At 43.8% G+C, this 25,776-nt stretch overlaps 2 protein-coding genes and 1 non-coding gene across 3 annotated transcripts; 1 reads left to right on the forward strand and 2 right to left on the reverse strand.

Moving 5' to 3' along the window:
* Positions 1 to 5,285: 5,285 nt before the first annotated feature.
* Positions 5,286 to 6,200, reverse strand: LOC133910464 (proline-rich receptor-like protein kinase PERK9). The gene has a single exon (XM_062352856.1). It carries the CDS (start codon positions 6,198 to 6,200, stop codon positions 5,286 to 5,288), a length of 915 nt encoding a protein of 304 aa, XP_062208840.1.
* Positions 6,201 to 13,690: 7,490 nt separating this feature from the next.
* On the forward strand, positions 13,691 to 13,763 carry TRNAF-GAA (transfer RNA phenylalanine (anticodon GAA)). The gene has a single exon. It is a non-coding gene; the product is annotated as a tRNA-Phe (tRNA).
* A 10,023-nt stretch (positions 13,764 to 23,786) lies between these two features.
* LOC133910930 (transcription repressor OFP7-like) lies at positions 23,787 to 24,903 on the reverse strand. Its single transcript, XM_062353166.1, has one exon. The coding sequence runs from the start codon at positions 24,828 to 24,830 to the stop codon at positions 23,952 to 23,954; it is 879 nt and encodes a 292-aa protein (XP_062209150.1). The 5' UTR covers positions 24,831 to 24,903; the 3' UTR covers positions 23,787 to 23,951.
* Between the last annotated feature and the right edge of the window lie 873 nt (positions 24,904 to 25,776).

Raw genomic sequence — 25,776 nt, forward strand, 5'->3', positions numbered from 1 at the left:
CTCAAGCTCTAAACCACCCTGGAGCATGATCTCCAAATCGGACCCCCCCCCCTCAGAGTGGACCCCTCCACAAAAAAGCTTCTCCATGCCAAGGTGAAGCTCCCCAAACCCTTTCATCGAGTTTCTCCTAAGTTTCCCCCACTCTTCGTAGCCGTAGATCGAGTCAACCGTAGCCTGGAGCTTGTCCATGGAGCTTTCCGAGTTTGGCTCAGTGAATACCGTTCAAACTGAAAGTACTTGATGTCGACTAGAGGTGGGGGTGAATAGTCATTTCTGAAAATTAAAACTCTGCAACGGATCAGACAGTGTCCGGAGACTCCGACTCAATCCGGATACTCCGGGTTCCAGAGTATCCGAGCTCACCCGAATTATTCGAACTATATAGGAACTCAAAATCAAAGTAAATCTAAGCAAGTCTAATATTGTCTACGAGTTACCACAGTATCTATAAGATGCATATGCTCCTTTTTAACAATAACCTGCACTCAAATACCCACAAGCAACAATATTGAGGCAAATTCCCAAATAACAACTTGAACGAGTAAAGTGCAAGAAAGTAAATGGAAACAAGATTTGTTCCCGAAGTTCGTCCACCTCATAAAAAAGTGCCTATGTCTCCGTTGAGGAGCTCATAAAGAGCCGGGTCTTTTTCAACCCTATCCTTACCCAAGCGACCACAAAGATCGAGCTAGGGTTCTTACTCAAATCACTAGTAACACAAAATTTCTGTGGCACTCCACAAAGATTGGGTTCTCTACGGGTAACCTCTTGCCATCTAGAAGCACGAAGCTTCAAGAGTAAAGAATGCAAATCACAGCTTGGCAAGAACTCAAAATGCTCAAAGGTTTGCTTGTTCCTCTCTTGCTCTAAATCTCACTCCCCAAACCCTAACTCTCAAATCTTGCAAAGATCAAGCACTAGAGGGGTTTGGGAGGGATATTAAATGCTCTTGAGAGGGTTGGTTCACAGGTTGCTCAGCAGCATTGAATGGAGGGGGTGAAGAGGTATTTATACCCTTCCCCCAAGAAATAGCTATTACTGTGCTTTTTAGACTGACCCGGAGTATCCGGGTTCACTCGAAGACTCCGGGTAGCACAGAAACACACACACATAACCTGTCAGAACTAGCTGTTACACTGACTCGGAGTATCCAGGTTCACCCGGAGACTCCGGGTAACACTTGAGAAAAACGACCAGGATACTAGTTCGTAGGATGCCCGGAAGGTCCGGAAGCACCAGGACCCGGAGACTCCGGACCAACTCGGAGACTTCGGCTTTAGCACCCTCGCCACATAGAGACTCTTTTTCGGAGTCTCACTCGAAGACTCTGGGACACTAACAACAACCGGAGTATCTAGGCTCAGACCTTAAAGCGAGACAGAGACTCTATCTCGGAGTCTCACTCGGAGACTCCGGAACGCTAACACAATCTGGAGTATTCGGGCTAACCCGGAGACTCCGGGCTCAAACTTAAAGACAGACAGAGACCTTCTCTCAGAGTCTCACTCGGAGACTCCGGAACACTTAACAGAATCCGAAGTTTCCGGGCTAACTCAGAGACTCCAGGCTCAGACAACTCTACCATTTTTCCCGATGTCCGTGAGTGATTGTGTCTTTCAACATTTAGTTTTAACAAGATACTTTGAGCACTGAGACACTAGCAAGACTACCAAAATGCATCCTTCTTAATAGTACGACATTCCTAAACTCAAATTCAAAAGGTGAAATAAATTGAACCCTATGAGTTTCTTCATGCCACTTCTCTTTTCTTTTTGAGGGACGTCAACTTCTTTTAACTTTTTCAATAAGACTAAAACCTGTGCATAAACACAATAAACTTATTAGTCCTTTAATCGTTTACCATCAATTAGCCAAAACCCACAAAGGGCCTAGATGCACTTTCACAAACCACCCTAGAAGCACTCCACTAGTCTCCTATAATATTATGGTACCCTTCATAGTCGAAGGCATCGCCAGTGGCCTTGCCAAGGTGCTGCCACCATGTCAGGACCCCGAACCCGAGTTCCCCTGTGCCTCCTGTATCAGTCCCTGGATCAAGTAGCTGATACGCACATAATTCAACAGAATGATATCAAATACATACTTCGAATACAAATAAGTAAAATAAATACCTGAAAAGAGAAAAGATGGTCTGATGGACAAGAATCCACAGCAGACCAGCCAGGCAGAAGAGCCTACAGCGCAGCGGAGCGAAACGACGATGCAACCTAATGCCACAGGCAACTCGGGTGCGGACGCGACCTTAGACTTCTTCTCTTTGACTTCAACTGGGTTGAGGTTGATCTCCAACTCAACAATCTGAAAGCAACAAGACTGAGTACGGAAGGTACTCAACAAGTCCTATACTACTTCAAAGGGGTTGATAGATGCATAATGAATATTTCAAGGATAAGGTTTTACGGCATAGTTTTAAGCGTAAAGCAGGTTTTATGCAGATATCCAGTTATATTCTCCACCGTTAACCTTTTGAAATAAATGTAACAAAGCTTTTGAAAACAAAGGCAGGCATCTTCTGTTGGTACTGAGTATCACCTCAAGTCCCCAACGTATTAGAAGATAACCTGATAACAAAGCTTTCAAAACGGTTTAGAAGTAAAACGATTCAGGCATCTTCTGTTGGTACTGAGTATCACCTCAAGTCCCCAACGTATTAGAAGGTGACCTGATAGCAAAGCTGTCGAAATAGTTTAAAACCAAAACCAAGGTAACAAGTTGTATCTGGAGGTTTTCGGTCCTGGGAGGGGCTATACCTCACTCCGCAGTCCCTTTTATCACATCTGGTGTACCTCTAGTACCACACAGCTTCTGGCGGATCGAGCCAGGAACCACATCACACGGACATCTAGTCCACACACTCACTCATCAAGACACACGCACCCTGAGTCTAGTCAACGCGATTGCTGCTTTCGCATGTCCATGACCGTGGACACGGCTATTCGAATAGTTTTACACTCTGCAGAGGTTGTACAACTTTACCCACGCGATATGCTCAGCCTCCCACTGTTGCATGCAGGGGAGCGAATCATAGCGAGACCCTCCATAACACCTTTCCTGCCGGGCTTTTCCACGAGACACGCCCAAGTATCAGAGCTGCATGCTTCCGAAGGCCAGCATCCCTTTTTAAGCCTTGGCCGGTACTAGAAACCTCCAAGCATGCGGGACAGGATAGTACTTGCCTGCTCGTTGCTCTCAGCCTCCTGGTATGATGTCCGACCCAGTCCAGTGAAGGAAAGTCAAGTCCTGCCCATACAGGACGCATGGTTGTACGTAGTGGCTAGGCTAGACGGGCCGCAATGACTCGGTCCTTAAGCGGCCGGGGTGGGCATCTCCCAGCACGAGTATTCCCACAATACCACATGCCCCCAAGAGCATCCCTTCCCACAGAGGACTACTCTACCTGCCCCCGCCAAAACAGTTTTCACTAATTTGTACACACCACCACCATATCCCACACACCGACAAGGATCTCACATCCATCACGAAATTCATATCCATCAAGGATTCATGGTATATGACTTGTCATTGGATAATGATAATTTATCATCTCCGAGGAGATGCAGTTTAAAAGCGACATATCCGAGGAGATGTATTCAATCCTAAGCATGCTAGATATCAAGGTGTCGTCTATTGTTAATATATGTAACAACAGGTATTCCTAGGGTGATATGTATTCTGGATGATGACATGTATGGCAGTGTTGATAGGGTTAACTACTACAAGTAGTTTGAAAGAAAATACAATATATAGCACATGCGATAATAAGTCCGATTTTAGTAGATCATATATATTATTCGAAAACATAGGTTCAATATGATCAAGGAAATAGGACTTGCCTTCTTGAAGGGTCAATTCACGATTGGTCTTGTATCTTGAGTTTCCCGGGATTCTTCTTCATTGTTGGACCTTGCCTTCAGTTCCTTCCTCGCGTTCTTGCTTAGAACCTTGACTTCGAGTCTATGCATATTAACGACAAAAAGCGCACAACGACTAAGCAATTGAACACCAGAACAAAACCAAGAAATACTAAAGCGGAAAAAGAACAGCTGAGGGAAAACGACGAAAGCTAAACCCAGCGAAAAGACAAACGACAACTCTTAATCAATACAAAACTAATACACAGAGAATAACGGAATAACCTAGCGAAGCTAGGCTAAGCTATTAACCTAGTTGTTTTATCAACTTAAGAGAAAACCTGAACAAATCACGATTAACTAGGTGAACTCTTATTAGATTAACTGTCGAAGGACGACAGCTAGGGATTCTACGCGTAGGTGAGTGCACGTGTGCAGACATGAATATATGTGTAATACTTATGTCTATATGTATGTGAGTATGTATACATATATACGTAAGTATAACTCTAGACGATTATCTGTGCTTAAGTGTGGAGATTAATATTCTAATCTATAGCACTAAAACATGGTCGTTTAGCAACTAACCTTAATTACCTAGTATTGCTTAATTGCCACACTACCTAAGTTATACTCTAATGCTATCGTAAAAGCATACAAGCAATTAATTAATTAGATTAATCTATCATTTGAATATAATTAATTAATTATCAAAAGGTTATTCAATTAATTAACTATTAACGTGTAAATTATTCTATCATATTCTAATGATTGATATTTATTTATTTAACCGCTACACGGATTAATTTATCACCTTAATTGAACTAAGATTAAATCTATAAACTATCACATAGAATATCACATGAAATATCAATTTATTCTTAAACACTTAATTGAAACAACATTTAGTTATTCTTATTAAGAAAAGGAATTAACCTACTTAAGCTAGGTTATCACATGCGACAATATTACGATTACAAACTAAACATCATTATCGAATTACTTAACTTCAACTTTATCTATTAAAAGACGAGATCTAAATCTAAATTAAATACTACGACAAGAATTAAATACCGAGAGAGAATGTTAAACAAACTCTAAAATGTACAATATTTGGCATGTAGATAGATTATGATTTTAGAGGAATATCGGCGAAAGAATCGCCGAAATCGGAGTTGAAACGGATGAATTACAGACGTCGGAAGATTTACCGAAAAGGATAATTTCTGGAAAAAGAGAGGGAGCACTATTTCGCGGACTGGGTCTATAGATTTGTGAACCCGAGGGTATTTGTGAGGGAAGTCCACCGTAGACCGGATTTGTGGACTTGGTCTGTGGTTTTTTTGTGGACCGGAGGTGGCTCATGTGGCCGGTCCACCGTGGGCCGGTCTCATAGACTCGTGGGGCCCACAGCTAGAGAGAGGGAGCAGATAAGGCAGGGGGGAGGATAAGGCCGGCCGGGCCATTTTGCCTGTGCGGCTCAGAGAGAGGCGGAGGAGATCGGAGTGAGGGGCAGCGGTGGCGCCGGAGGAGAGGGAACAAGCGACGGCGCCGGAAAAGGGAGGGGGAGCCGGAGCTCGCCAGAGGGAGGTGGCCGGCGGAGAAGAAGCGACGACGCTGGGGTTCTCGGGACGGAAGAAGGCCGGGAGGCGGTGGCCGGAAGAACGGCGCGGAGCAGCCGGAGGAGATGGAGAGATGGTGTGCGCGGCGACCTGGCGGCGAGCCGGCTGCGGGCGGCGGCTGCACGGCGCGGCGCGACCAGGAGTGCGACGCGCACGGCGGCTGCGCTGGGCGGCGGCCGAGCAAGGGGATGAGGGAGCTGGAGAGGGTGGCACGCCTGGAAGAGAGGAGGTTGGCCGGGGCGGTGAAGCGCCGGCGGACCAGCACGCACGACGGCAGCACGACGCACAGATGCGAGCGCGGGACGGCGGGAGGCCGGATGGCGCGGTGGAGCTGCAGTCCGACCGGTGGCGCGAGGTGACGGCTCGGCCACGACGGAACGGCGGCCAGAGGGGCACGGCAGCAGCGGCTTGGCGCGCACGGGCGGCGCAGGTCGGCGCAGAGGGAGAGCAGTGGAAAGGGAGGCGGCTCACCGTGACGAACGGCGACGGCGCGTGGGTGGCACGGCACGGCTGGGTCGGTGCGGCCCGGCTGGAGTCGAGGTGGGTCACGGCGGCTCGGTGTGAGCGGCTTTACGCCGTGGCGGGCTCGGTTCGGTGGGGTGGCGCACTGGCTGGACGTGGCCGAGCGGCCGAGACGGCGCGGAGGAGCTGAGCGCGGCGGTGCGGGAGGACGCACGGGCGCGAAGAGGAGAGGCAGAGGAGCCATGGTTGAGCACCTGTGTGTATGTATGCATGTCTGTGAATGCTTGTGTGATGTATGTATACTACTCGGTGGCTTGAAGATGAAGCTTGAGGAAGGCAATTGGCCAATTCGTTTTTGCCTGCTCGGGTGTGATCCTTGCTGGTGCAGCTGAGAGAGAGCAGGGAGGGAGGTGGAGCTCGCGGTGGAAAGATCAGAGGGAGAGGGTGAGGAGCATGGGCAGGAGAGAGCAGGGCATGGGCTGCTGCTCTTGGTCGGTGATCACACAGAGAGGACAGAGGGATGGGCTGAGAGAGAAGGAGAGATGAGAGAGAAAAGATATTTGTGACAATTTCAATTGATGTATTTGAGTTTGTAATGATTCAATTTGAATAGGTTAAATTGAATCGAATTGGCATAATTCAAATGAGTTTGAATTAGAATTTGATAAGACTTTGTAACGAGGATTCGAATTGCATGTTGATTGAATAAATGTATTCGAATTCGAAAAAAGATGAATGGTCATTGAAGGAATGATTTCAATTGAATTTATAAAATGATAGAACTGGAAGAATTGAATATAATGCGAATTATTCGAATTGCATGCAGGTACAAAATCGATAATGATTGATGAATCTGGATTTGAGATTGATTCAAAAAGAGTAATCGAATTTGGATTTGAAATGGAGTTAGGCATAATTCAAATAAAGGTATTTGAATTAGGAGAAAGATTCATACTTGAAGCTTCGGGATTTGAGAAATGTTTGAATTTAGGAGAATTGAATTCAATAGATTTTGAAAGAATTGAATCAAGATTGGGATTCGAACTTTAGAGACATTCAAATTCGAGTTGACCAAAGCTACTTGGGGATAATTCAATGGAATAATTGAATTATAGATTTTAGCTGGATTGGAAGCTCGATCTTTACGAATTGATTTGGATTAGGAAATTACCGAGAAGAACTAGAATAGATTCGTACTGAGAAGCATTCAACACTCGAATCGCCACACAAAGAACCATAAGAACCAATAAACCAAAATGCATATGATCAATTCAATGCAACGACTAATTTAGAAATTAACTTGGTGCTTTCTGGAATACTTTGCCCAAAATAATATATTTGAATATATTCATACGAGTATATATACATCAAATATATACTTCCTTAGTTTTATACTAGTTTAATAATTAGAAAAAGTTTTAATTTGGAGCGAATTTTGCTATATTTTTATATGCTAAAATTCAGGGTGTTACACACCAAGCCCTAGTGGTTTGACCGCCATCTTGGCCGATCTGGCCACCAGGAAGAAATTTAGCCAATAAGCTTCAAGTTAAGATCCACAATCAGGTGTCTGACCGCCCTAGGGTTCGGTCTAACTACCAAACGCCAAATCTCTTTGCAAGTCACCGGTTTGATCGCCCGATCACTTAGAAAACCCACTGGTCCGACCGTTTGTCACACCCGATTTTAACGGACAAAATCAAGTATGGCTTATGTGTGCCCAGAAAGTTTAACACACATAAGAACGTCATAGGTGAAGTAGCCAAAGCAATACTTTAATTAAATAAACGTTCACTTCTTACAAATAAAAGACTTCACATAAGCAACCTCAAATATTAAACTAAACGACAGCATCTAAACAATGGCAGTGGGACGAAAACACCAGGTCGTCATCTTGGAAATCTTCAAAGTCTTCCACTGAGCAGCATAAATTTTTGTAGGAGAAAGCAAGGATGAGCACATAGAGTACTCAGCAAGTGTGGAAAAGTAATGACATGCAGGCTTATATCAAGAATAGGCTAACACATGGTATATTTGCGTAAATGAGAGTAATGAAAACACATTTGGACTCAAAAGCATTAAGCAATTATTAAATGAATGAAACCCAAACAATCCAACACGCAGCATACAAGGCTCCCCACCTTGCACACCATAACCGTCTAGTACTCCATGTACTATAACCAAAACTATAACCATCTAGTACTCCTTGTATTAGAACCATAACCACAACCATCTAGTACTTCCTGTACTAGAACCATAACCACAACCCACTAATCATGTGAGGATCCAAGTCTCTCGTATCCGTGAGCATGGCTGTTATAACAGTTTTACTCTCTGCAGAGATTGTCCAGCTTTCCTCACGAGTCAGTGAATTCTATGTTGCCGTGTTTGCAAGACACTTAACACACGCCAGTGGTGTGCCATCAAGAATCATTGTATGACACTTTCCACTAACCAAAGACTAATCCAGTATGTGTCTGCCCACTAGGTTTCACCGCCAGGCTTTACGCAAGCTAAGCTCCTACCTAGAAACCCCCTTTTGTGCTGACCCAACACACACTGGACAGACTCTAATCAGTATATCACGTCTTACCCATATCAGCCTCGTGGTTGGTACGTTACTTCTTGGATTGTCGCTCCACGAACCGGTCCTTACTTAGATTACTTGAGCAAACACTAAACCATCATTATAACCATGACCACTATCACCAACATCCCTATGCTTAAGGTCTAAGGTTCCATGTTGCTAGACCACTAACAAATTAACCATCAATGTTGTATATGTTCATTAGTTAAGATTATGACACTTCTTAACATCCCAAAAGCATGGCTAAACAATCTACCCATAAAAGACACATAACCATAAACCATCTAGGTTTCAAGGGATGATAAGGGAAAACCCTAACATAGATGACTACCCATCATATTGACATTGCATGCAATTTTGTAAAATAAAACATATAAAAATATAGGTTCAATATGATCAAGGACACTTGCCTTCTTCTTGCTGTTGCTCAGTGTATTCTTGCTCTTGGTCTTGATGTTCCTCAAATTGATCCGGGACGTTATCGGCTAATCGCACAATAATCGGCAAACAAACAAACAAGACACACTAAGAACAGAGCACAAAACAAAAGAACAACAAGACCATAACACAATTGCACTGAGCTTTCTAGCTCATGGCATCGGCAACATCATTTGCCTTTTCCAGATGGTAATGGACCTCCAACTCATATTCCTTGATTAGCTCAAGTCATCTCCTTTGCCTCATGTTGAGATCGGCTTAGGTGAAAATACATTTGAGGCTCTTGTGGTTTCGAAAACTTATTATTATTTCTACAATCATAACATGGACAATACGTTGTTATTTTACTATGAACTTTCATATTCACCAATGGAAGGCTCATGAAGTACCTCACCCCACTTAGGTAATTCGGACAAATCCGGGTCTCAAGTTATATCCAACTTCTGTCTATCATCTACAATATAAAAACATTAATTCTTCGTAAACAATTACCTTAATTGCATGATTAAGCATGCACTTAAAAATTTCATACAATAACACTAAATCCGTGACATCTCGCGATAGATTGGACAAACCTAGTATCAAATCTAACATAAATACAACTTACTTGTATTAAGATTTTGGATGAAGATACAAAATGGTTGATGACAACTCAAAATACAAAAAATCTACCAAATAGAAGTTAGAGGAGGACCCATCACTGATGACGTATCATCAATTATGGATCATGATATGATCTTAACATGAGGCTATATAAGTGACGAGTCGTAAAATAATCTGTTACTAAATTATATCTTATTTATTTGTTTTTCATATAGTGATCCGACGTGTAGATACACCGTGGCGGTAAGATTTGTCCCTCAGGAGCTCACATCACTTGTTGCGATTTTGTAAGTCAATAAGCGCACGCTGTTAGCTAATCTTGTCATTAGTGTTAGTGCATTAACATGTTTATTTGGTTCACGTGCGTGTAGTGAACGTGTATAGGGCATATGTTAGTACTCCCTCCGGTTCTAAATTTGTTGAGGTTTTAGATAGGATCTTACATACGAAACAGTAGTTAATTAGTGACTATTTTGTGTTTTATTCATATTAAATATAGTCATGTGGCACCTCTAATTAGTATTTCCTCTCAGTCTGCTTGGTTACGGCCGCCAGCCCTGAAGCTTCAGGTGCCGGTTTGATTCCTGGCATCTCACTTTTCGCACACGCGCTGATTTGGTTGCATTTTTTTGCTTTGCGCGAGCATTGGCATGCAGAGCGTTGGTTTTTCACTTTTTCGTATTCGTGCGCACGCTGTGGCTGGGCTGCATGCTTGTTTTTCTCGCTAGCGTGTTGGTAACAAATATTTTGGTCGGTGCTACGCATTTTGTCGCCTGATGCTACGCTGGTTAGCTGCTTTATTACCGCTGAAACTCCCTTCCTACTCCCTCTATTTAAACCCCGGTTAGCTACCCAGGTTGAAACTCCCTACCTACTCCCTCTATTTACTCCCTGCCTACTCCCTCTAACTTGCGTGCTGGTACTCCTCAAGGTCCTTAACGTCATGGACTCGGCCGCAGCAATCGCACTCCAACGTGAGCTATTCCATGGCGCCGGTGGTGTCAACCTCCTGCGCGAGGTGCTCCACGACGCTGCCGGTCATATCATCCTGCTGCGCAGGCTGCTTGGTAATGTCGGTCGTCATGTCGTCCTCCTGCGCAACTTGATCCACGACGCCAACGATCACTTCGCCATTCTGCGTGACGCCGTCACACAACTTCTTGGTCTCCACCGTAAATAGCTTCTGCTCCATGACGCCGGGGAGCAAGCAGCGCCAGTGATTAAGGGCAAGGGTGAGCGGTGAGTAGCGACGAGAGGCGGCTCGGCAGTGAGTGCAGGCACTCGCAGTTTAAAGGCACACCTCAGGAGCCCGCATTACGGCGCCACTGGAGATGCGCCAAATTAATGCGATTTGCATGCATGCAGAGGTTAAACAGTCTAAAGTAATCACACAATTCGGAACCGGAGAAAGTAGTGTGTAGCACCGTAAGGAGCACACAAGGAGCAGACGGCAGTACGTGTGATATGTACACAAGTATCAAGTATGAGGCTTAAGCCGGAGTGCATGTGAGAGCCGTGTGATGCGGCTGGATAGAGGCGCCAATATCTGCGGACATGCAAAGGGCCGCTGCAGAACTTCATGTGTCTCAGGGAGATTAGCTCGGTGTGTTAGTACTTTCAGGGTCATTAACAAGTAGTGGTTCACATTGTAGAATACTTAGTCATCCGGGCTTGGACGTGCATGCCCAGTTGTTCGGTCGAGCCAACAAGTGCTTGTGATAAACACCTGAAGAGAGGGAGTGATTCCCAACACATAACGCAAATTCTAATTTCTCAGCTGGTTCTATAAAGACCAGCGTAATGCCGGCATTTTTCTATAAATCACCTTAACTAGGTTGTTCTTTTGTCAAAAATAGTAGTACTCCACTAGTAGAGTACTCGTAGCAGGTATCAGAAGCCTGCGGGCAGGCTTAGCAGCGCCAAGAACACTCTGATGGCTGTCGATTTTGTCCGTAGCCTGATGCCCTGATAGCTCTTCGGCCAGCGTGCTGTCACCGTCGTCCCGATATTTCAGCTCGCTCTGGCCCGCTCTAGGGCCAGCCGTGTGCCGCCTAGTCCAGCACGGCCCGCGCATCCACGGGAGCGGGGGCGAAGTGTTCAGACCTGGCTCTGTGCTTCGGAACATGGACATCAGACGCCGAGCCCCCCCGTTAGTGTTTGTGGCTACGAACTGAATTTAGGTGTCCGGCCATTTCGATCAGCCGGATAACCCCAGAAGTCCCACCTGCCGCTGAGCAGCGCCGTGGTCCCTGTCGTGTTTGGAGAAGAAGACTTCAAGCCAAGCTCCAGCATTTCCGCTTAAAGGTCACGAAACGCGCGCCTGTTGGTGCGCAACGCGGCGTGAACAACCTCGCAAATGCAGCCATTGAAGATGGTGAGCCGGGGGGGGGGGGGGGGGGGGGTTGGCAGCACCGCATGGCACCAGCCGCGCGACGGGCGGCAGTCACTCGCACGCGTGCGCGCACGGCGCACGGGCGCTTGCAGCACTCACATGCAACCTGTGACGTACCTGACCCCGGTCCGGTCAAACGCGTCAGCTCGAAGTGAATGCCGTCCCCTCGGCCCTGCGTCTATCGGATGATCGATCGATCGAGTAGCGAGCAGTACGTAAGAGCTAGTAAATGCTTGTGGCATGCAGACCCACGCCGGCGCCCACCCACCCATCTGCCCGATTCAATGCCGTGTCCGGTTGCGGCCGGTTACCATGGAATCAGGGAACCCGGTGTACATGTACGCAGGATGTGTAGACGATGGATAGAAACTCTGCCGAGGGGTGAGCAGCGTGCTGCACTGCTGCGTACTGTGGTCTGGTCTTCCGTTCGTGTCCACGCTCAGGCAGTGCCGGTCGAGGCCCAGCAATAGTGACGCGCAGATGTTGCCTGCACCGTGCGACCTGCCACTGCCAGTGACATGTGAGCAAAGTTTGCCCTCTGGCATAGAAAAATTCACTGTTCGAACTTGTCGTGGCGCGTATAGTAGTACTAGTATAGCATCGTCATGTAGATCACTGTATCCTCTAATATACTTTAATACTCTGTCCATCTTAAAATAGACGGCGTTTTAACCTATTCTATTATTTTAAAATACATGATGTTCTATAAGTTTGATATAACTCTAGTCCAAAATTTTCAATCTTACACTCTCCATTAAGTAATTTCTTTTCTAATACAAGTCACATTTCTTATGTAATAAATAGTATTAAAATAGAATAAAATGATCATTTTATCTTTAACTTTAATACTTATAATTAACACTAAAATATCATCTATTTTAAAATAGATAGAGTATATGCTTGTGTTGTGTCCAATGAGGAGAACAGATATGTATCTAGGACCAGCTCTCTTAATCACTAGTGTTGTGCCTATTTATCGTAGAAACAGCAGCATCCTACCGGAGTTAAAATTATTATTATTTTCTCTTTTAGATATCATTTTAGTCTTCGGTATACATAACAAGATAGCAATAAATTCTTTCGATATATTTACCTTTCTTGATTTTTCTAATATTCAATCAATAACAAATAAATCATCAATCTAACACACTCGTTGAATTGAAATTTCACTTTAATAACTTTTAATATAGGTACTTTATTAAAATATTACTTTAAAAATCTAAAGCGACATATATTTAAAAATTAAATTAAATTTTTAAAAATAACATCTATTTAAGAACGGATTAGCAGTTTTACATGGTGGGAACACACCACGCTTGCAGTAGAATGTTGCATAGAAACGGCTTCGGGTGAGACTCATGGGCTACGTGCGTAGTGCGTAAACATTGACTGGAGCACTAGGTAATGCCGTCACGTCAAGAAACACGCTCAATATAGGTGCGTTCTTGCATATCTGCACTTTAAGCACGAAAGGCAGACTCCCCACGGCAAAGAAAGCACGGTGCTAACATTTCTCCATTCAACATTCAGTCGACTGCAATCGATCAATTATTCGAGTTTTCCTTGCTACTGGGACACCATACTCTCGAAGAACTCTTCGAAGGATTGGAACTTGGAGCTACAAACCTGACCTATATAACTGGCGGCAGGGAAGGCAACTTGTAAGGGTACAGTTATCATAATTATTTATTATTGTTAGATTTTTTTATAACTTGCGGGGATAGCTCAGTTGGGAGAGCGTCAGACTGAAGATCTGAAGGTCGCGTGTTCGATCCACGCTCACCGCAATTGTTTAGAGGACGCAAATTTTTTTTGCTGACGATTAGTTTGCAGGCCTGCTGGGCCCAGCCCCCCACCATACACAACGTCGGCTTTCTTCCCTCGGAACCAAACAACCAAAACGCAACCGAATTGGCGACTGATGTTGCCACTGACGCAGTTGGGCTCCCCTCCCAACTGATGCCAAACCCAGCTGCCCTCCTCTACCAAGGCCAGGGGGACACCAAACGCGTCCTATCGCGGGGTTTTAACTCTACCACTTGGAGGCCTCAGGCACAAGCCCACCACCGGCAAGAGGGCGAACCGCACGCGACGCAGAGCGGATGGACATATAGTAGGCCGCCGGCGTTACGTGGACGCGGTCCCTCGAGGCCTGCTCGAGGCGCTGGCCCCAGCGGCGGCGGCGGCGGCGGCGGCCATGGCGAGAAGGCCAAGGAAGCAACCCGTTGACGCCGCACCGAGCGATCGTGCCCATCCTCGTCCGCCCCCGGCACCGTGGTGTCCTGGAGAACGTCTGTCCTCCGGCTGCGGTTGCAAGACTCGCTTGTGCGTTCCTCTTGGCGCCTTGAGATCATCACTATGATTGTGTTTTAATCTTATGTCAATCTTGCTTTGTTATTAGGCTAGAACAATCTAAACCCACTTGGGCTGTAGCTATGTCAATCGTGAACTCGGCATGTGTAGTATTCTCCAACTGCGTGGTGTATGTATGAGACCTAATCTTGTTGCCCTTGCATGAAAGATTTTGAAGGGATCATTGTTCCGATACATGTCAACTCGATCAACGAGGTAGTTTGTACTAGTGTTAATTCCACATCTCGACTATCGAACTGATTATTTCCATGAGCAAGTATGAGAGAGCAAACAGGGATGGGATGAAACTGCCTTAATAAACATATATGTATCAAATAAAATAATGAAATTTGGAAGATGAAACTGCTTTTGAAGATTAAGATTTTATGTGGTACTTAATTAATGAGAGAAGTCATACTAACTAAAGATAACTTAGTAAGAAGGAATTGGAATGGAAATAAAACATGTTTTTATAATGATGAAATTATTCAACATCTTCTCTTCGAATTTCACTTTGCTAAGTTTTTTTAGAATAGTCCACATTGCTTTTAATTTAAAAGCACATAGTTACCTAAATGATTTGTTTGGAGCATGGCTTACAGGGTTAGGTTCTAAACTAAAATCGCAATTGTTAGTGGGGGTGGCTGTTTTATATTGGATTTTATGGTTTAGTAGAAATAATATGGTTTTGATAAAACACCAATTAAATCTTACATGTATGCTTTATACAGAGGAATATATTAACTCCGCTTCTGTGCACTTCTCCAACAAAATGAAGAGAGAGAAAAAGATATGCCCCATCACACTTCTTGTACGTCAGAGATGACAATTATGCAGATCTTCGTATCACATGGATATACATTAGAGATGACAATTATGTAGATCTTCGTATTATATGGATAGAGATTTAGTAATAGAATATGCTAGTAATTTATTTCATCAGAACTATGTGGACGTTTATTTTTATTATGTTATGCCATATTTGTCTTACATCATGGTCATGTGATGCTATCAACTTTATGACCGTAAGTTTTGTAATAAATAATGGTTAGATGTCCCACTAGACTGAAACCGAGATTTTATTCTATTATTAAAAACATGAGGGAGCAAACAGGGATTCTATGCTTCTACGTAACTTCTTATGGAAAAAGTTTAAGTTCTGTTTGGCACAACTCTATAATAGAGATTCATAATAGATCTGATCTGAGCTACGTCAAAAACTTCTGCAAAACAATAGAGTGCATGGCGGTGGAGCACAGGTAGAAAATTAACTATGATGGAGCGAATTGGTGTATGAGAAGAGATACTCCACCCCTTAAAATACAGAATAACCCATGAAGTTAGGGATAATTACCCTTTACTTTCACTAGGTAATACCCCTACCTCGCTCGCCCCTCCCCACAACTCTATAATACAAATTCACTATAGATCTGATTGGAGCTACGTCAAAAACCTCTGCAAAATAATAGAGTGGATCGCGGTGGAGCAGGATGTATGGGAAGAGATACTCCAAATACAGAATAACCCATGAAGTTAGGAATAATTACCCTTCACTTTCACTGGGTAATACCCTGCCTCGCTCGCCCCTCCCCATTCCGACTCTCTCCCATATCTGCTCGCCCCTCCTGTTCTTTCTCTGCTCAGTGGCGACTCGAAGCTCCCAAACCCTAGCCACCGTCGCCCATTGCTCCGGCCGTCACCGCCTCTAAAGATGGCCAAGTGGGCCAGGCCAAATGGGCCGGCACAAGGCACGACCATTTTGGCCTAGCCCAGGCACGACACGGCATGATGACTTTTTTTTAGTATTTTATCCGTTTAACTGTTTATATTTCTTAGTATTTTATATAATTTATTTAGATCTAATAACATATATGATATGTGGTGCAATTGTAGTGTGTTTGACTCCCAAGTAGAAGGTCGGGTATTCGATTCCGAGTGAAAATAAGTTTTTATGATTTTTTCTAATTTTTCGCTAGCTGATGAACTGACGGGTAAAAAAATCATCGAGCCTACTTATGCCGCATGTCAGTACGACACAATCTATTTAACTAATGATTCTAAACGGATCGTATCTTAATAGACCGGTTCTGTGTCAGACCGAACCGACCATTCAACCATCTCTGACCGCGCAGGGAGACGCCACCATCCAGGGACACGCTGCTCAGGTCGCATCCACGTTCGCAGGCTGCCATCCCGTGCCCAGGTGAGTTAGGCCTCCTCCTTAATTTTTTTTAATGAACTGATGGAACCGATGAACTTATGTAATTTTTTTCAATGATAGCCTATTTTTTTATTTGAACTGATTAACTGATGAAATGCATGAGAATGATAACTCTGAAATTGGAAATGAAAATGATGAACCGAAGTCATGTGTCTTTAAAACACATTGTTCATGGCATAAATTAAATTCGGTGATTTCCTGTGCTCGATGTTTACACATTTTTCAGTACCATCCACAATTTGTTTACACTGATACTGCTCTTCTTCTTGGTGTTATCAAAAGTGCACCATGGCAAAGCTCAGGATAACGGCGTAGCAATTACGATACAAGAAACTCCACCGAGGGTAGCAATGACATTTCCCCTGCAATTCTCTGATTCCTGGAGTTGGAGCAATCCTGCTAACTAAACATTAACATTGACTTCTCTAGATCCACTGTGGATCTGCTCCACCGTAGATTTTCTAAAGTGAAGCTAAAAAACTGGAGCAGGGCCCTCCCAAACAGCCGTAAATTTCTCATCTCCAGTCATCACAAGCGTTGGCTTTTAGTTTGCGGCATGTCACGATCAAGTATGAATAACTGAACCATGAAAAAACATAGAGAACAGGGAGAAATGGTGCACATTGCACCCCCGAACTCGAGGCGTACGCCGTTGTTTGTTGGCACTTGGGAGCCAGTAACATACCAGTCTACGCGTGAAATCGCACCGAACTGGCAACCTTCGGTCCAAACCAACCTGGGCTTTTCGGCTTCTCAACCAGACCGGGCCGCTGGAGTCGCTCTCCAGTCGCACCGCCCATTTGGCGAATTTTTTGGCGTCTGTCACCCGCTGTGCATGCCGTGCTTTCCACGGGCGACAAATTTAAAATAATAAAAAATGTCGCTGGTTGGACGGCATTCGCCCCTTTTTTTATTTTCAAAATATAAAAAAAGATTCCCCGTTTGGCAGCCGGCAGTGCCAGTAAAGATCAAACCATGCCGTGACTGGAAACCAAATGAAGCAGTAATTCCAGCACTTATGGCCATATTCAAAGGGTTGGACACTTGGAACGTTGAACCGCGATTAGACGTGCTGGATCGCATTTCAGCCCGACCTTCACCCGGCGGTGTGTGGCCTGCATGCTGCGTCCCCATGATCCCTCCGAAACAATCGAGCTGCTCCACATAGGGACGGCAATTCGATACGACATATACGAGTAGTGCTTCATTATATCTGTATCTATCAATTTTTATCTGTCCACAGGCATTAATGCTCGTGGATAAAGAGTGGCCTTTAAACCCGTCATCCATAGGTATTTATCATCCGTTGGTATATCTATTTACCCGCTGACTATATGTATACTTATTTGAATACTAACTCTATATTTGAACTTGTCATAACAAAATTTATAGAATTGCTAACAAAATTCACAAAAATATAAAGAATATGACCTTTTCTGATACTGGTATTGTTCATACCAGTTAATTGAATCGTTTATCCATTTCATGCAAGCACATTGAGATTAATTACTTGTTGTAACACAATCTATCAAGATTCAAAAGTAGTAAATGTAGACTACGAATACTAATTTGACACATTTCTGATATTGACTACACACCTAGAAACTTACCAAAATAAATTGCTATCGATACTCTATTGTACGAATCATGAGGAGAAATATCAATCCAATCGGAACGGATTCTAACGCAACAAACGAATTCGCAATAAACTAGATAGACTGAAGATAGTAGTATCTATACTAATGGTGGCACACCGGTGAGATGGGGTTGCAATCCCACTGATCCTCTATAAACCCCATCACTAGCCTCAATGCCATGTCCAGGATCCCAAAGCTCAACACCTGCCCCAGCTTTCGCTCCCCGTCCTCGCCCTCATCGCCCATCGGGCCAACCGATCTGCACCGCATCGTAACTGCCCACCGATCTGCTCCCCCTCACTCTCGCTACAAATTTGCATCGGGTGGATGTAGGGATCGGTGACGTACAAAGAAGGGGTAAATTAGTACACTTAAAAATATAAATCAAATTGGCTCCAAAAATTTTATAAGATAAATATATCTCAATTTCTATCTAAATGTGTTCTAAGTTTATCTAGTGTGTCTACTCTACCGCTTTAGATGATTGCAACATACTATAATAAGGTAAAATGCAATAATGTAAATGCAGAAACGTAAATATGGTAGAGAGACAAACTTGTTACAAAGGATTCTTATCCTGTGGTATCGATAGCATGAATACCACCTTAGTCCATGTTGGAGCTCCACCAAAAATATGCTCCCAATCGGCACCCGATCATGACTCTTAAGCCACTAAACTACCAAGACAAGGCCTTAAACTGGATGAGCCACCAAGACAAGGCCTGAAGACGGATGAGCCACCAAGTCACTAAGGTAAGGTCTCGCCACTAGCCTCTCTTTTGGTCACTTACCGTCGTGATCACTTCGAAGCTCGAGCCACAAAGGCAAGGGTCTTTGTGTCTTCGCGCAATCAGCTTGCCACCGCTGCACACCAAGTAGAAGGGTCAACAAGCTTGAGTCACCAAAGCCTAATATGTCATGAGTTACTAAGACTCCAAGGTGCCGGCGTACTACTTGGTACAAGTTAGGATCACTCCTTGATCCCTTCTTTAAACTGCAGTACCTAGCTACAACTCACGCTAGGCCTATAAACACTAATCACTAACTAATTTTGTGCTTAATTATCTTAGATGATCAATTTAAGTACTTTGGTGGCTTGGTTGTCTTCTCAAGTGTCTCTGTGTTTCTCTGGACTCCAGCACCTTTGAATGACTAAGTAGAGAGATATTTATAGCCTCAAACTCGCTAACTAGTTATAAATCTAACGGCTCAGAAAAACTATTAACACCGGATTATCCGGTGACAATAATAGTACAATCACCGGATAATCCGGTGAGTACACCATCAGAAACTAGCCGTTGGATTCCACTCAAAGTCATCATGAACACCGGGCACTCCGGTGTATACATTATTTCTATCACCAGACTATACAATGAGTACATTTGAGTCATACGAGCTTATGCAGCCTCTCTGTGTAAATTGCTCTGGTGTAAGCCTCCGGTGTACACATCACCTATCATCGGATCAACGGTGAGGTATTTTTCGATCTTCAACTCTTAGAAACGCTTCTGCTGAAAATACCTCAGTGTGAAGCATCCGGTGTGTACAACATAGGCACCAGACCTTCCAGTGAGTTGATCTTTGTTCTTATATGCTTAGATTCTTCTCTGCAAGAATTAGTTCGCCCTTATCCTCCGGTGATTACCGGACCATCCGGTGAAGCCATCTGTATTCTCCCCTTTGTCAACAATGTTCCGCTGCTACTACACATTTGGTGAGGTAAAACAGTTTCTGGACACAAAGCTCCGGTGTATACAATTCTTACAGCAGCAGACCATTTGGTGAGTACATTTTTCTTATGACTTCTCTAATTCAATCAAACTTTGTTCCGGCTACGATGACTTCTTAATGTATTACATCCATGAGACCTACTAACATATATGTTGACAAAAATGTTAGTCCCAATGACTATATTATCATTAACCATCAAAGTCACAATTATGACCTAATAGAGTTATTTTCACTATCATCTACCCCTTTATGGTAATTTATGACAATACAACCAAAACAAGTGATAAATAATAAATGATATCAATTGTAAAGAGCACAAAGTCTTACCATATTGCTTGGATGCATGTTCTTACCATTTAGTCCCCTTTTGTTGTGGCTCCTCCTTTATCTATTGTCACTGTCTCACTTGATCGACCCATACAAGAACTTCTCTATTGCATGCTTTTGATACCAAATGTAGATGCGTCCCCCTTAATCAACCTTTGCATCTTACTTGTTCTTCATTAGACAAGCCACTTGCTTTGGTTATCAAACTTCTTCCCCTTTGTCAACAATCTTAAAAAGGTCTAAAACACATGTTGAACTCGAGAAAGAGTGTTAGAGCACAATAGAGAGAGTTTCATGAATCATAATCTAGTGAAATGGTATCAATTGAAACAATACACTAGTTATAAGCATAGGAGACATTGATATCAGTTGAACAAGACAAATAAGAATCATAATTAATGAAACCCATGTAATATGATTTGAACTCTTTCTATATGTATACGTACATATGATGAAAGAGAAATATATGCACAACTAGAAAATTATGTCAAGATAGAAGTTTAAGTCAATATTACGTATAGAGGTTGCTTAAATGAACAAATGAATTAACAATGATACAATTGAAGCGTTTAAGCATTGCATACCTCCGAAAATTTATTGATAGCTTCATGAGACTACAAAAGATACATCTAGCAACACATATTAGTCTCAAAATCACAACCTACAGGACATACTCTTCCTAAATGTGTGCATACAAGTGTTGAATACTTATGAGATTTATGTAGTTGTTATTGATAACGATGGAAAATTTATCCTATAGATTGAATTTCTGGCATATAAAAGATATCGATTCTAAAACTAGTGCCATGACAAGAGCCTACCACATAAGCCATTTAGATTGCTCATAGGTTAGAGAGAAATACAAATAACCTATCAATCCTGGACAAGTCAAATGAATTCATCAATTTAAAGGATTTAGCATATAGTATATTTTTCTTGTTTACCTTTGGATGGAAATTTAGGTATATGATGATTATGATCTTCATTAATACGTCTAATCTTGTATATTTAGCTTTGTTGCTTAAACCTACACTTCATCTGGTGAGCCAAGTTTCTAAATTCCTATAGCCGCCTCAGCTTTAAGTCTTCTTTGGAACCAAACCTATTGGAACCCCTTCATATTGGTGATGACTTTTTTGAGCACCAAAATGTGTTGATTCCATCCTGATCCTTTCTCCCAACCATATGCGTAACCACCTTGCCATTTTCCTTTTTCTTGAAATTAAAGAGAGATGTAGATTAAATACATCAATTATATCTTCACAAGAAGTAGAAGCATTACCTTATGCTTGAAATTAAAGAGATATGTAAATTACTTTAAAGGGACCTTAGTTTGAGATTCAATGCACTCAAATTTAGTATTAACCTTTTCATGATCCTTGTTTAACTAATTAAATTTTCTCAATAATTATTTATAATTAGAAATAAATGTAGCATGAATGTTGTTAAAGATATTGAATGTGATGATGACAAGATGTAGGCAAGATGTAGGAGGGAAGTTTATGATAGGTGGATGGTCTATAGAGGTGATCGCTTTGCTTTGAAGCATCTGATCTATTTCAATAGATTACCCCTACCACCGGTAGTGCTCTCGTTGATCTTTTTAGTCATCGGCGTTTGAGATTACAGGGGGTATGAGTCATCTATCTTACATGCTGCTCAGGAACGATGCTGTTACGGTTCTTTTTTCTATTGGCTCTTTAGTTGCTTTGGCTATAGCTTATTATGTTGTCTTTGCGGTGCTCTTGGTTCAGGCTAGGTTCTTAGCCTATTGTATTTTGTGATTTTTGCTCAGTTTTCTTTTAATTAATCGAGTATATTATTCTGTCAAACTTTTGTTTTTATTAATATAATTAGCGGCTCTCCAGTTTCAATCAATTAAGAACGGAGATTCAGATAATATTTATTCGGATAGACAGGGCACGGAGGGCGTCTCGTTCTAACTAAAATGAGCACGCATGGAGACATAACGAAATTCAAATTCGAATTACTAATATTTGACCGTTACAAACATTCAAGTACTTCATTTACAGCATGAACACCGTCAGGTGATCTGTTTGGTTTATTATTACTGAAGTGTGTTTTTTCCTAGTTGTACTGAACTGGTGCATGGAGTAATGTCACAAGGTAAGTATCTTTCCGGTGAGGACAAACTGAATGCTAAACGCTCTCTGACTTTGGGACGGTGAGGACAAACTGAATGCTTATCAGCCTTTCAAATTTGACACCGTTTATAATTTCTGAGATGCAAAAATTACTGATAAGCTATATCAAATAGAATTATAGTCCTAAATTATACTCTGGTCTCAAAGTTGTATCAAATAAACTGAGTTTATGCTGTCTTTTGAAAGGCTGATAAGCTGATTTCTGATGAAATAAATTAGAAACTGATAAACTGGTTAAAAGTGATTTTTTAAAAACTATACATTAAGAGTCTAAAAATTAAAGTCATATGCTAATCAGCTAATTGTTTTTTAAATTCATAACTTTTTTAGAAAAATAACTTTTTAATAAAAACTTACAAGTTTTAGCCATGTCAAACATGGTATATGCTATTTTGGTGGAGATGGAGGAGCGCAATTGATCCATGGTGTGAAAGAGCGTGAAGAGAATCCAAACTCGACGCACTAGGTCAAGGTTCGCGTGAATAAAGACGCTTTGAGATCTCCAAACGCAAGGTACGTACTAGTCTCTCTGTAAATGTATGTCGCATCCAATCATATCACATCAATTGTTTGCTTTGTTTCTGAACAGGCTTTCTGGCCAATCGAATCATACCCAGATGTGAATGTTTTCTGTAGAGCAAAAGTCCAATTTCTTAATCAACGAATAAACAAGCTAACGTAGAAGACAGGTTTGCCAATCGCCATAAAAAACTTTGAGCTACCATCCTAGTACTAGAAGATAAGTAGTAGCGGTAAGCTATTTCTTGCCTGAATTTTCTGTTTTTTCTCCACATGGAACCTACGACATGCAGCAGTGCACCTAGTGCAAGTGCGCATCAAATCATGTTGGGTCGACTAGAATTCAATTACTTTCTTCTCCTCGGTTTGTTTGATCACTCTGCTGCACGCATGGGCGAAGTAGAGGTATCTCGGTGCGATAACATTAATTGACTTATATAATTATATGTGAATTATGATAAAATAATCTTTATAATCAATATTTATTTTACATTATATATTTAATACCATCATAATTAAGCGAAAATACTATGCATACGACCAGAACATCCTTCCTAAGTGTTGCTATAGTGTTCCGTGCGGCTACAGTACCTGCGTGTCGAAAAGGAGTCGGAAGTATAGCATTTCTCTAATTTAAGTTCTAGCTTCGCTGAGACCGGCAAAAAAAAAAAGTTCCACTGGGACTAAAAATCCGTGAAGAAATCTTTTTCTGAGGGAGCAGTTCACGTTCTAGCAGCAGCACTAACATCAAAGGAGAAAGTGCAGGTGGATTGGGATCGAGAAATAGTGCCATACGCTCACTCCAGGTCATATCACATCAGATCAGAGCCAGTCGTGACACCGATTTCCATAGCTGAAGAGAGCAACGGTAGCATGCAGGAAACCAAAAGGAACCGGAGCCGTTAACCCAAAGAAGAAGCGTAATTTACAGACGCCTACATGTACATATAATCACATTATACAGAGGTAATAAGAGTACGTACGTTTGCCACTAACAAACCTACGTATTAATGACACGTTCTTCTACGGATGAGACAGGACTGTAGCCTTGCAGCTTGGAGGGTGGGAGGAGACAGCGCCGTGGGAGTGGGACGGCGGGTTGGAGAAGACGGTCTCCCACACGTCGCCGAACGCCGCGACGATGTCGCGGCGGTGGCGCCGGTCGTTGAGCGCCAGGAAGCATCGCAGCAGGCGCTCGAGTCCGTCGGCGTCGTAGATGCCGCGCCCAACGACCATCTCCGCCATGGACCGCCGGAAGTCGGCGCGGGGGTCCTCGGAGCGCTTCACCACAGCGAAGCTCCCGGCCATCGCCGCCTCGTCCTCCATCGCGGCGCCGGCGCTGTTCCCGCTCGCGCCCGTGGACGAGGACTCTGTCGTGGTCGATGTTGTGACCAGCGTGGACTCCGGCCCTGCTCCGCCGCCGTCGCCGTTGCGGCTGTACGCGTACGGCTCCTCGTCGTCGCTGCTGAACCATCCGCTGTCGCCGGACGACCAGCTCGCGGGGACCGCCGCCCTCCGGTGGAGCCTTCTACGTCGGCGAGAGCGCCGCACCCGGCGCCGCTCGTCGATCTTGAGCCGGGGTGTGACGTCGCCGCCGTCGGTGGCGTAGGCACTGGCGTTGGCTGCCTCGATGACGTGCCAGCGGGAGCTCTTCAACCATCGGTACGCGGGCGTACCACGAGCTGCAGGGAGGTCGTCGGCAACGTAGTCCACGGCACAGCCCCTGGCGCCGCAGGCTGCCGCGGGCTGGGGCCGGCGGCGAGCGAGGCGGCGCGGGCAGCACGCGGCGCCCGCGGGGGCTGGAACGACGGGCGGGTGGACGGGGGCGAGGAGGGTGGTTGTGGGGGTGACCGCGGAGGCGGCCGACGGCGAGCGGCAGGAGTGGAAGAGGCGCTTGGCCATGAGGAGGAGGAGGAGCAACGACAGGACACGAAGCGAAACGAAGCAAGCTCGGCGGGGAAGGTGGCGATGGCCAGTGAGGTGGTGGTGTAAATGAGGCGTGGGCTGGGTTGACGGGTTTATATTGGGAAGCGTGCGAGGAACTGAGAGCGGGAGTTGGAGGCCGGCGTCCGCACGCGGGCGGTCTCTCTCTCACTTTTGATACATATTCATCTATTTAATCTTTTATCTATATTTAACTTTTTTTTAATATAAATGAACTATCCCAAATAAAATAGGCTAGTGAAATTTTCGCGTTATGGGAAACCGGCAGCTGGCCTTCTGGCTTTCGGCTTCACGGGTGTAGTGGTGTACAACTGATCTGGGATAGCGATTGTAATGGAGTGGACTGCTCTGTGCATTCGGCAGAAGGATTTTCCGTACGTATGCACTAGTGCCTAAACGGGAAGGTTCGGAGCCATACGGCGGTTCTTTGTTGACGCTAAGCAGCACGGCTTTGGTCATTATAGCTCAACATTAGTGCAACAGCGTGAATACGCATCATATGAGAAATCCAAATGTTAGCTGAAGGATCCTAGACTGTCTGGAGAAGATCTTCAAGTTGGGTGTTCAAAAAATAAAATAAAAAATCCAAATCCGGTTTGCTTCGATAAAATAAATCTAAATTCCAAATATATGACAAGCAAATGACCACAGGGTTGCATTTGTTTAACCATTTCCTTGTGAAAAAAGTGGGAACATCAATCTAGCCATCCATGGTCTTGTGGTGCAGAGAATCCCATGTTTCCATACTTCATGCTTCTTCTCACCTGGATTCGTTTACGACACGCCAAGCTGGCGCCCTGCCCTGTTGACATTGTTGGGCAGCTGATTTCCAAATGTAATTTGTCGAAGGCTTGTGCTAGAATGCATATGCCTTAAAAGATGAGATATCCAATTTATTCTGGGA

This window comes from Phragmites australis, chromosome 3 (assembly GCF_958298935.1).
Source record: "Phragmites australis chromosome 3, lpPhrAust1.1, whole genome shotgun sequence".
In the NCBI taxonomy this organism is placed as follows: Eukaryota; Viridiplantae; Streptophyta; class Magnoliopsida; order Poales; family Poaceae; genus Phragmites; species Phragmites australis.